Raw genomic sequence first — 12,950 nt, forward strand, 5'->3', positions numbered from 1 at the left:
GAAAAAAGAGACAGAAAAGACACAGAGGCAACACCAGCAAAAGGCTTATGGTCTGGTGGGGTATTGAAACCTGCTCTGTGTCACCTTGGAATAAATTTCTTTACCTAAAAATGGGTTTAAAACATGGTTTTAAACAAGGTGTTAAAAGAGGCTTGAAGCTGAGGGAGGGACGGCAAATGAGAGTTAAACAGCACTGCTAACTTCTGGGCTTCTGCAAGGTCAGAAAGGCATCAGTTCAAAACAGCTTCCTCGCAGGGTTATAAAGGGACAGAGCAGTTCCAAAGGAGGAACAGAGACCTTCCCGACCCCAGCTCTCTGTGCTGGCAGCATCCTGGGATTAATCAGTGCCAGGAGCAGGGGTTGACCCGTCACACAAAAATGCCCTCAGGCAAATCCCCGGGGTTTGGTGAAACCGGACCAGAAGGATTTGCTTTGAATCCACAGCTGCAAAGCATCAGAGTCTCTGCTTCCCAAACACGCTAGTGAAACATTTCCCTCAGTCTCTTTTGAAGCCGTGGCGTTAATTCCGGTTTGTGTTTTCCGGCACACGCCCTAAATGAGCTGTGAGAAAACGTCTGGGAGGTGTTAAGCACCAGCGGAATGTGGAGGGTGTCTCCTACGTTCTCCTCATCCCAGAATTTGCAGCCTGCCTGGCACAAGTCCCGTGTCCCCTGCTGTCAGTGCTGGCCCAGCATCCCTAGTCCATCCAAAAAGTTGCGTGAGGAGCAGAAATGCAGTTAAAATACAGAACGGAACCAAACAAATTATATAACTTTAGAATCATAAAATCATGGAATGGTTTGGGTTGGGAGAAGCCTTAGAGCCCATCCAGTGCCATCCCCTGCCATGAGCAGGGATGCCTTCCACTATTCCAGGCTGCTCCAAGCCCTGTCCAACCTGGCCTTGGACACTGCCAGAGATGGGAGGTGTAGCTTTACCAGTCTAGTGTATTCTTCAAGACAGAAGTTACAGTTTCACTCCCAAATAAGCCCAGAGCTGCCTATTTTTCCCTTGCTCAGTTTTGATTTGCTAAAACCATATACCTGGGTAAGAATTTGAGAGAGACACAAAGGCCAAAACCACCTCAAGGTTCCCAGGTTTCTGTGGCCAGCTTGGCCACAGCCTTTGAGGAGGACACACTGGAAGAGCATTGTACTGATTAAAGACAAAATACTTAAGTATAAAGGTGGTTCGATGCTAAATTCCCCGAGGTTTTTCTGACAGGTCTTGGGATGGCCTCATGAATGGGCCATCCCATTCTGGCTCCTGCTGGCTCCAGGTGAGATGGAATGACAGGGAAGCCCCAGGTGGTGCAGGACAGTTCCATCTGCAGACAACAGACCCAGCCCAGCACCAGTGACCCCACCACAGCTGGGGTTCCCCTTTCAGTGCCCCATTTGTCCCCGTTTCTCAGACCTGGCTGTGTTCCTGGCACACCTGACATCCACCCTACCATATGGATCTCTCCAAGCTCATGGCTGCCTGCTCAGGGAGCTCTGTTCCCAAACATCTCCTGACAAAACCAGGAGTCTTTTGCCTTGGCCTTTGTTGTCTGAATTCAGCTTTGTGGGGCGCTCATGGGTTACACAGCCACAGAAGAATTGCTGTTCCTGTGAGGTTTGGTTTCTCTAAAGGTTAAGGAGTTGCCGTGTCCTGGCCGTGCCCCAGGGCCTGCTCCTCGCGTGCTCAGCAGGGCTGTGTTTGTGTTGCCATGGGGAACTCCTGGGAATCCTCCTGCCCCTGCCTCCCACCCCTCCTCGTGAGAAGGGCCCTGTGTAACCTTCTGGCTGAGTCACATCCCCACACAAACCTGTCCACCCCGGGAGCCAGCAGCCAGCGAGGGGTGAATTTACAGCTCCAGGAAACGTCTGCTCGGCTTTGCTTCCAGTGAGCACCAGAGCTAAACCTGTTATGTCAACACAAGGGGTTGCACAATCTGCTGTTTGATGCCACATCCACTCCTGAGCACAGGCAGATCTCCTGGAAAACCAGCCCTGTGTGCTCTGTAGGAGATCACTCAGTGCTCAGGTGTGATCCCACTGACAAAACATGCCCAGGGGAATGGGGAAGGGCATTGGCTGCAGCCCCATTCCCTGCCAAAATGGGTTTTCTTCTCACCAACACAAACAGGCCAAGGCCACTGCTCCAGACCTCCCCAGATCAGTGGGATTTATTCTGAGCATTCTCTTCTGCTGGTAAAGGAAAAGCTAGGCAGAGATTTCCAGTGGCCATCCTGGCACTGCAGCCTGCCCCAAGGGCCCAAGGAAGAGAAGCTCAAGGCCACCCTCAGTGCTGGGTGTCCCAGAGCCCACCAGAGCAGGTCTCCAGAGCCCACCAGAGATGTTTTCCAGGGCCCATCAGAGGTGTTTTCCAGAGCACACCAGAGCCATTCTCCAGGAGCCCACCAGAGCTGGTCTCCAGAAAACACCAGAGCTGGTCTCCAGAACTGTTTTCCAGAGATGGACTCCAGAGTCCATAACAGCCATTCTCCAGAGCCCACCAGAGCTGGTTTCCAGACCATACCAGAGCTGTTTTCCAGGAACTGAGCTCACCCCCAAGGCTTCACCCCCTTCACCAGTGCAGGGTGGCACTTCCATGTCCTTCAGGCTTGAAGGATCTCCCATGTGCTCTCCCTACAGTGATGTTTGAAGCCTAAAATAATTCATTTTCTAAATCCACCTTCTTATGCCTCCTAGGGATCACAGCTGGGTTGGGAAAAAATACTGTACATACAAAGCAGAAGAACCTGGATTAAAGGGAGGGAAAATGAGAAACAAAGGATTACATTTCTAAGTATGGGGAAACTCTGTGTGGTTGGTGTCACATTATGTATCAGAAGAGGGGTTTTCCTGCTTTATTATTCTCCTTCCACATTATTTTTAATAATGTTTAAGGAACTTCCCTGCTTTATAAGGAATCCAAGATTAAAGGTAGCAAAGACTTATCCTGTGCACTGTCAGTCTTCTGAGCTGCCCCTCACCATCGAGCTGCTCCACATATCTTCACTAAAAAACTGAAAATAGCCCACAAATTATCAAAATAAAACTGTCTGGAAACAGCAGGTGACAAATATAGTTTTATTTTTTATCATCTGGTAACACTGTGATAATATAAACTGTATAAAGCATGATAAAACTCTTCCATGAAACAGAGTAGGTACATATTATAAAATAAAAACCACAAATATTACATTACCAAAAGGAAAGATGACATTTTAAAGAAAATATTACAATAATATAATGGTACCAGTTCCTTTCTGTATTCCAGAATTTATGGAAAATGTTTAAATTATGCAGCAATAAGATAAGTTACTTTTATTTTCTCTGTTGATTTTAAACATGCACTAACTCAAACAGAAATAAAACCTATTGATCAATACAGGAAATGTTATTTAACCACAGAACTTTGCATGTAGACTTGGACCAACCTAGACTAGTGGGAGATGTCCCTGCCCATGGCAGAGAGTGGAATCAACCATTCCACAATTCTTTGGTACAGTGGCTGTTAAAGAAATGCATTGTAATTATTCCCCTTCCCAGGGATTTTCTGACTTTAGCAATTAAAGTTTTCAGAGGTGCAGCTGCATTTTCTGTGCATTTACAGTTACAGCAATACTGGTTGAGATGGTACTAAAATAATCTCTGTCTACGCAGTCTTTCATTAATCAAAGTACTAAGAATATATTTTTAAAATAGCTCTTAAGGCTTCACATTGTTACCTGGGCACGTTCTACCAATCCCCAGTAAACATTGCCACTGTCCCTTTGCAGAAATGTGTTGTTTTAATCATGCTCAAATGCAAAATCACTGTCAATTTATGAAGAAACATTCAGGTCAGAAATACACAAACTGACAATAATTTAACATATGGCTGCCAGTAGCTCAGGAGTTAAAGCAATATAATTTCGAGGATCAAATAAGAAAAAGAAAGTATCAGAGGTTTCGTTTTTTGCTGAGTGGTACAGACATTCTCATATAGCAGTAAAGTGGATTTCAATTTTTTTTTTTTTTAATTCCATCTTACCCTTCAAGCTACGCCCAGTTTACACCAATTAAAAATCAGTTACCTCCCCAAAAAAAAACAGTGTTTCCAATTCTATAAGAAAACACAAAGACACTGAACCCAATGATCCACAGTTTTAAAAACAAGGATCTCAGCCCACTGAAATGTTTTCAGCTCCCAAAACAGCAGTACAAAATGCATTCACAAGAAGACGTTCTCAGGAGTGTCGCACAGCCCCGTGAGGAGCAGGGATGCTCCACTCAAGTCCTTCTGCCTGCAGTTCCAAAGGCAGGAGCAGTTTCTGGGCAGGGCAGGGCCGTGCACAGCCTCTACGTGTGGTTGTTGTTGTTGAGGTTGCTCTTGTTGAAGAACCTCCTGGCCTCCACGCTGCTGAGGGACACGGAGCAGCGAGAGGGGTTCTGCTTCCTGTACTCAATGCTCTCCACCATCGCCTCCTTGATCACCTGCAGCCAGCAGCAAAGCTCAATTTGAACACTTTGAAATGGACAGGAACAGCCCTTCTCCCATTAATAGCTGCTGCACCCACTTTTAGCTCCCCTCCATCACTGAGCAGAGGGATCGATGAGTTTTAGCACAAATAGTATTTCTTGAGTATATAAAATACTAATTTTAATGTGGTTAGTAAAAATATAAGGGAGGCCACTAACACCAAAGTCTCACAAAAACACACAGTATTTAAAAAAGCCACAGTGAAACTCAGAAAGGTAAATCCAAACATTGAGAAAATCCATATTTCAAGGATGTAGAGAGTAATTATTATGTTGAGAAAGATTAAATCTTCACTTTTAAATCCTTTGTGCTGATGTAACAAGTTTTCTTCACTGTATTGATTAAAACCCCTGTATCTTTATCCGGGATGATCATTACACTTGTCAGTCCACAGATGTTGCGATCATGATGTCATGTCTCAACAACTATCAATTACAAATAATTATTACTGAGTTAGCTGATAAAGAAATTTCCTTCAGAGGAAACTTCCTGTGTCCTTTTTGTCCAATTAGACAAAAAAACCCTGAGTGTAAAGTCCTGCACACCATGTTTACATCTTTAACAGTGCCCTTTGCTCAGTTATCCTGAATGGACTGGGATGGTAAAATGGCAAAACCAAGGCATGAACTGAATGAGAAGATCAGGCAAACACTGAGGCAATGCCCTGTACCTTCAGTAGGGCAGATTTAGGGCTTTCCTCATATCACCCACTTCCCCCTGTAACAATCCAGCCCCTTTAACCCCCTATACTCACATCCATGTTATTGAGGGTGTTGAACTCCATGAGGTCGTGGAGCCTCTTGAAAGCCTCGTTGGGATACTGGAAGTTGAAGGTAGAGAAAGGTGTGTCTGAATCATCAAAAATATCAAAATCTGCAAAATCCTTCTCTTCCTGTGTTTCTCTGGGAACACCTGCACAGGACAAATGCAAAAATTCCATCCAAATGTTAGGGCTGAGGATTTATTACCTTATTTTTAATGGCTCCTCTGAATTAATTCCCTAAGGACTGCAGACAAAGCTGCTCTGAGTTGTTTCAGAGGTAAAACATTCCCAGTACATAACCACCAAGTGATTCCAGAGGAACAGATGGATTCAGCATCAGGAATTGTGAGCTCACCTGGAGCTTTGTACTTCCTGAAGTCGATGTTGGCCAGCACGAAGTGGATGATGGTTGGACAGTCCTTCTCTGAGGAGGTGTCCTTGGGTTTGAAAACATAGCACTCCTTCATGCCCTCCCTGTCAAACACATTGGGGTCTATCTTGGGGAAAGGAAGCTTGTTCATTTTGGCCCATTTTTCAGCCAGCAGGATCTCCTGGAAAGAGGAAAATGTTTAAATTATGCAGCATTGATTCTTTCTTTTCCTGGAAAGAGGAGAAAGACTCAGGTGGCAGAAGAGCTTCCACTGCAAAGTCAGGAGGTTTGCAGAGACAGGGATCATGTAGGACGGTTAATGTAATCCATAAATTAGATCTCCAACACAGGAAGGACATGGAGGGAGTCCAGAGGAGGCACCAGGATGGTCAAAGGGATGGAGCAGCTCTGCTGGGAGAAAAGACTGGGAGAGCTGAGATTGTTCAGCCTGGAGAGGAGAAGCTTTAGGGACACCTCACTGTGGCCTTCCAGTGCCTGAAGGAGCTGACAGGAGCCATGGAGAGAAACAATTTCTAAGGGATGGAGTGACAGGACACAGGGAATGGCTTCCCACTAGCAGAGAGTAGGTTTAGCTGGGATATTGGGAAGGAATTGTTCCCTGTGAGGGTGGTGAGGCCCTGGCACAGGGTGCCCAGAGCAGCTGTGGCTGCCCCTGGATTCCTGCAAGCATTCAAGGCCAGGCTGGATGGGTCTTGGAGCAAATCTGGGCTATTGGAAGGTGTGGGGTGGGATGAGGTTAATGTCCCTTCCAGCCCAAACCACTCTGTGGTTTTCAGGATTAATCAAGTGGATCTTAGCAGGACCAAGTGAGCACCTCACTCACCCTGCCCAGGCTCTGCCACCTGCCACATGAGTCACAGGAAGGAACGTGGTCTGCCCCAGAAACCTGGGGGTGAATTTACGGAGCTGACAGTGAGGGAAAAGCCATCCATAATTTTACTTTGCAAAGCAGCACCAGTGCTGTGGCAACCACTGAGAGCTCCTAAACCCTTGTTGTACACATTGCCACACATTGTTGCACTCAGAATTAACTCCCACACTCAGGGGCCTCTCAAAGCACACCGTGTGAAGAGCTCTGGAGAACAGGCTTCTGTTTCCTCATGACAACCCAGTAAACAAGATAATTTGTAAATAATGACTCAAAAGCATGTAATGAGGGTGTGTGAGAGGGAGGAGAGGGAAGGTTAAACATCTTTAATCTTGATTTTCAATGAAATAGGACCCTTTTTTGGACGGCTGTTTTGATACGCAAGAGATTAAGAGATAGTGGGTGTAAAATGGTAAACCAAGGCTCGAGTCATTGAGTAAAATATTAGAGTGCTACCATAGATACAGGCCCACTTCTGAAGTGGCATTTGCTCTTTGCAATGCACCAATGGGACAGAACTGGTTCCTGTTCTTGTCCTGTGCCTCAGGAATACACCTGTGTCTGCCTCAGCACACACCCACTTGTGCTCCAGAAATAATTCCCTTCAAGAGAGGTTCTGGAAAACCTGAGGCACCATCTAGTTTTCCCACCATTTTTTATCATGTTAAGGGATTTTTTCCATTTTAAAAATTATGGTTTAGAGAAAAACCTTCAGGATACCACTTGAGTGCTCATTAATCTCTCCATGTTCCCCAAAACAACCCAGAAAATTGCAGCTGACAATGACAGAATGCTAAGGGTAGCAGGGGTGACCATATACAGCTTTTTGCACAGACTCCACCTGTGGAATGTTAAAAAAGGGAGGGAAAAGATCTTTCAGAGGCAATGGCAGTGCTGTGTCAGCAAAATTTAGCTGCTGGGGCAAACACTCTTGACAAAAAGGAGATACATTCTTACGCAAACAGAGTATTAAAGGAAAAACAGACTCTGGGATTCAGTCATTTAAGGAAAAACAAAGGAACTTAAACACTAGGAAGTCTTCTCAGTGCTCTATTCTCCCCAGTAGCCCCAAGAGACCTAGAGATTACAGGAATTTCTCCTTTTTATTCTCCTGTAATTTTACTTTGCAGTTGGCAGCACTGATCTCAAGCTCATTTTCCTACTGCTGTTGCCTTCTAATGTTGTTTTGGGAGTTTTGTCACTCCACAGCAGCTGAAGGAAAAGAATTCTCCGTTTGTCGTAACTAAAATTTGTCTGTAAAGCAACAAGGAATGCCAACTGTTTTTCAAACAGGAATGTTTGAGTTCCCTTAAAAGTGAGTTCCCTTAAAAATTATTTTAAAAATCCATTTGGGTTTGAAACAAACTATGCCTCTTTTCCGAGGATGGTAGAATCATTAGAGTTGGAAAAGACCTCCAAGATCACACAGATCAACCAAATCCCACCATACCCACTAAACCACAGCACAAACTAAGAACCTCACAGCAGTCTCTGAAGCGCTGCTTTTTCTGTAGCAGCTACCAAAAATGATCCATGTAAAGGCTTTGGGACCAGCTGGAGCTGTGTGGATGTGCAGGTGGTACAGACTGACAGCTGTGCTTTCCACACCTGCTGCAGAAAACAGCCATGGCACTTACTCCCTGTTTTCTTGTTGCCGTTTTGCTCTGGTCTGGATGAATTTAACATGGATGAATTTAAGATGGATTTTAAACCAGGATTATCCTGGTGAGATGTAAATGAACAGTTAGCCCTGATTCCAAAAGGTTATTTATTTAGCAATCCTGAGATGAGGCATTTCTGCAAGATGCTGACACGAAACCATCCATTTACATCACAGCACACAGAGGAGAGCAACTGGGTGGAGGGAGAGGACGGCAGGGAAAATGACTTAATTGTTTAATTCTGACAGAAAATAAAACTCTGCAATCAGTGCCAAAGCAAAACTTGCATAAAAACAACCAAGCTCCTGCTTCAAAGCAAGTTCATGATCCCTCTTTGTGCCAGTTGCCTCATGGAAGGCATGTAAACAGGAACTGAGGTACAGGGCAATATTCTGCCTTGACGTGGAAAGAAATATTCCAAAGTTGCAGATACAACAGCACCAAGGCCTTTCTGGGACCATGTGGAATAGAGCTGAGTCACCCTAAACCCCTGAATGCATGAAAGGAAGGGCCTGTGTCACTTACTTTGAAAGGAGGGCTGGAATCACTTGGCCTGGCTGAGAAATCGAAGGAGATGATGAGATCCACACCTCTCTGGGGCCTCAGGATGAGCGGGTAGGGCAGGTTGAAGGTCAGCCCACTGTCCACAATGTGGATCTTCTTGCTCTTCACATCCAGGGGCTCATAGATCCTCTCAAACTCGTCAGGATCTGCATGGAACATGGAAAATCCAAACAAGAAGGGACATCTGAGTTAAGAACTGAGGTTCTGATGAGCTCTCCCCAGATTCTGGGGACAGCATGGAGTTTGAACTGCACAGTGTATCCCAGGTAAACACACCATGAATTCAAGTGTAACTAAAACTCTTGAAAACTGGAGAATGAGGTGAAAAGCCAGAACTGGAAGGGCCCTCAGAAAGTTCATTAGGTAGACCCAGAGGAGGTGAACCGAAGGGGACAAACACCCAGGTTTGATCCCAGCCCTCCCACCTTCACTCCATCATCCCAAACAATCCATACACAAAGGAAAAGGTGTATGGGATGTCAAGAGACATATGGGGGTGTCAGAGGATGGTCCCAGACTCTGTTCAGTGGTGCCAGTGACAGGATGAGGAGCAATGGCCATAAACTGAAACACAACAAGCTCCACCTCAACACAAGGAAGAACTTCTTTCTTTGGAGGGTGCAGAGCCCTGAACAGCTGCCTGGCCCAAACCTGTTCTCCCAGGTTCCCTCCCAACCCCACATCCTGCGCAGCTCTCCCAAATTTACCCAAAAATCCTCAATGTGGCTCTGCCCTCCTGTGACACTTGTCTGTGCCTGCTTCTGCTCATTAAATTGGGACTATCAGGTCTTGTTTTCCAACCTGCACCAGACCTGATGACCTCACTCTCACCACTCCAGCAGGAAAAAAGAGAAACAGTGACCCATATCCATAATTCAGGCACTGGACAGAATTCCCTGTCAGCCATTTGCTGCTGGTGCTGTCCCAGCGTGGTATCCACCACTCTTTTCTCTAAGCCCAACCTGATGATGTTTCCCTCTAACCCCAACATTGCCTCAGGTACAGCTCAGGAAAACCCAATCCATTTTCCCTGGGTGTCTTCACAGTTGTCCAGGTCTCTGGACACTACTAAACTATCCCTGCTGTACTTAAAAACTTTTCCCCTGACAGTCTTTTCTTGTTCCGGACCTTACAAATATTTCCAGTGCATGGTTTGCTTTTTAACAAAAAATCTATTTCTCATATCTGTAGAGGGCAGTGTAATGTAAGGAATGCTGGATAAAAAAATGTAAAAATATAATTATTTCTGCTATAATTGAATGTCCTGGTACCTACTTATTGACAATGATAGTAATCTGGGAAATAAAAGGGTATTTTTGAAGCAAAGAAAATCTATCAAAAATAATTCTAACTCTTGTTCCTGTCATTTCAGAAGCAGTATGTTGTGAGGACCAAACAAAATCTTAAAACAGATTATTTATTTTTTTAGTTCTGCTGTTGTTTAGAAGAGGATCCTTTCCTAAATAATAAGGCACCATTTCCCACTATTTGCCTTGATTTCTAAAGGAGAGAACACTTTTAAATCATTGCCTATTGCTAAAGGGCTAAGTGTATTTATAAACTTATTTTAGGACTTACTTTAGGTATATTTCATAATCATGAATGAGCATAAATGAATGAAAATGTATCAGTATTTATCAAATTCATCACAACTTAAAAAACAGGAAAAAACCCACACTGACTACAGTTCCCTTTATCACACGTAGACCAATTTGTTTTTCCTCTTCTTGTTTAAACAAGTCAAACACAATTTAACAATTGTTCTCACTAGAACTTCTAAGAAATTGCAAAAATATTTTTGTTCATGTTTCATCTTTTCTTATGTTATAAAAATTGTATTTGAAAGATCCTTTAATCAAGAGCAGCATTAGCTATAACAGTGTTTGTGATGGGAGTGTTATTACTGCCACACAAACTTTCTCCCAACACTAAAGAGTAAGATGGATCCTATTGCTTACAGCCCTCATGACCCTTTTTGATAAATCAAATTTATCAAAATAATCTTACTATATTTGAAAGGAGAAAATATCTTCATGCTGTCAATAAATTTATAACAGCCATATAAATGGGTTTTGGTAATCACAGTCTTCATAGAATCCCAGAGTCTGGGACATGAATTTTCAGCCTTTTAGGAAAGATGCATTCCTATTACCAGCACCTTCCAGTCCCTCAAACAGCAAAGTGGGAGAAAATGGGAGGATGTGGCACTTGGGGACAGAGTTTAGTGGCAGTGCTGGGTTAATGGTTGGACTTGATGATCTTAAAGGCTTTTTCCAGCTTTAACAACTCTGTGGGTCTGTGTTTAGCAGCCCAGCTCCATGTTTAGCCAGCTCAGTCCTGTCAGCTTCCCAGCAATGGGATTCACAGACAGATATTTGTTAGTAATAAAGAGGGCACATCCTAGAGACCAAATTTGCCACAGATGGCAGCTCCAGTGGGAGGAGGGCAGATCAGAAGGGCACTTGCTACTGACGTCCATCCACTAGAACTGTTTCCATAAATACTGAAATAAGGAAGCAGGGATTAGGGGTTATTTTTCCCCATTGTTATGCACTTGGCATTTTCTCAAATTGTTCTAGTGTGTTGTAACATCAAGAAAAGAAACAGAACAACTCAGAGGTCACAATGAAATCACTCCTGATGAAATAAGAAAATGTTTAGCATGATTTCCACAAGTAGAATCTGTGGAAAAGCAAAGCCAAGGGTTTTACTTCCAGACCAAGCAGCTGGGATCTCTGCTGCAGGCATTGCAGACCCTAAATTCAGTAATGACTGTAAGACTGCCCAAGGTCAGCCACAGTTCATTCTCTGTAGAGTTTGGGACAGCTGGAGATGGAAACTATTATTGATATCCTTTTTGATTCACTTATTTCTCCTTCGGAGTGTATGGCAATAAAGGAGAGTAAGTCTTAAAGCAATACAGACTTCCCTCTGCACTCAAGCTGACAGGTAAACTGCCAGTGCTAGGAATAAATGTGCACAACTTAAATGCATCCAGTGCCACAGTAATCTAAGGATTTAAATTTTACACCACAGTCTCCTTTCTATCTGAGCGTCTGGGTTTCTCAGCTCTTCCATATATTAGGAAAATTCACAGCCTTAAAATGTAGATACACTCATCACACTACTGAACGATTACATTTTATATTAACTACTGACATTTCAAGGGGTTTTTAACTATTTTTGACTACAATATTGCAACCACTCACAGCTGTCAGATCTGAGTTGTAACTGCAGGTTTATGAATGTGGGCTTTGGCTAACAGCAAAAAACTGCAGTCATGTCAAACTTTTCCCATTTTAACCCACAGAAGTTTCAGGCACTCCAAAGTAATTGTGTCAGAGGTGCAGAGTTCTGTCAAACCAGCATTTTATTTCCATCTAAATCAAATCTCAGGAAGCTGACAGTTGATTCTGAAGACTATCCACGTGTCTTAATTATGCAAAATTCTCATCAATTGTCATTTTTTCCAACCATAAATTTCCTACCCACTTTCCTGCCTCTTTTCCAAGCACTATAAATATTAAGACTAACCAGTTGTAAACACTACTGAGATGACAGAAATATTTAGAAAGTGGAGTCCAGATGGAAATTACTCCTCAAGCCCTGCAAGGGATTTGTTACATTAACAAATACACATTAGAGCACGGCTGCTACTTAAGCTTTTAAATGACATCAGGTATTTACTGTTGCTTAACTAGCAGTTAGGACAATCTCCTTCCTCTGCATAGGAAATGAGGGCTGAGGAGAATGGTGCTGTCACTAGGGATAGTTGGTTGGGCTGTGCTGGGAGGAACAGCCTGGAGGGACACCCCCTTCAGAGAGGTGTAGTGGTTATTTGCTTGATGGATCACAGAATCATGGGTTGGAAAGGACCTTGAAGATCACTCAGGGAAACCCCCTACCATGGGCAGGGACACCTTCCACTATCCGAGGTTGCTCCAAGCCCTCTCCAGCCTGGGCTTGGACACTGCCAGTGCCAGAAGAACACTGAGAAATTTGCCTTTCACTGAGCAGATTGCAGTGAACACTAAAGCAAAGGCTCCAAAATCCTAACCAAGCACAATAATTCTTCACAGCTACTGTTCCACACACCACATCCCTCACAGAGTGAGGGAAAACTATGAACTTCTTTTGCAAATTCCTATTTTTCTGAAATTCTTATTGTCTATCAGCATTCTTGTTTAAGCC

General features: G+C 44.0%; 1 protein-coding gene across 1 annotated transcript in view; it reads right to left on the bottom strand.

The window, feature by feature from the left end:
* Positions 1-3,926: 3,926 nt before the first annotated feature.
* Positions 3,927-12,950, bottom strand: part of PLA2G4A (phospholipase A2 group IVA) — a 67,295-nt gene continuing 58,271 nt past the window's right edge. Inside the window, exons 16-19 of the mRNA XM_054286198.1 lie at positions 8,721-8,905; positions 5,631-5,826; positions 5,267-5,424; positions 3,927-4,466 (exon numbers count right to left, since the gene is read on the bottom strand). Coding sequence (XP_054142173.1) covers positions 4,332-4,466; positions 5,267-5,424; positions 5,631-5,826; positions 8,721-8,905 — 674 coding nt within the window. The 3' untranslated portion in view covers positions 3,927-4,331. The remainder of the gene's footprint in view (positions 4,467-5,266; positions 5,425-5,630; positions 5,827-8,720; positions 8,906-12,950) is intronic.

Source organism: Melozone crissalis, unplaced genomic scaffold (assembly GCF_028551555.1).
Source record: "Melozone crissalis strain CALT ecotype California unplaced genomic scaffold, PUWL_Pcris_2 ptg000045l_1, whole genome shotgun sequence".
NCBI classification, from domain to species: domain Eukaryota; kingdom Metazoa; phylum Chordata; class Aves; order Passeriformes; family Passerellidae; genus Melozone; species Melozone crissalis.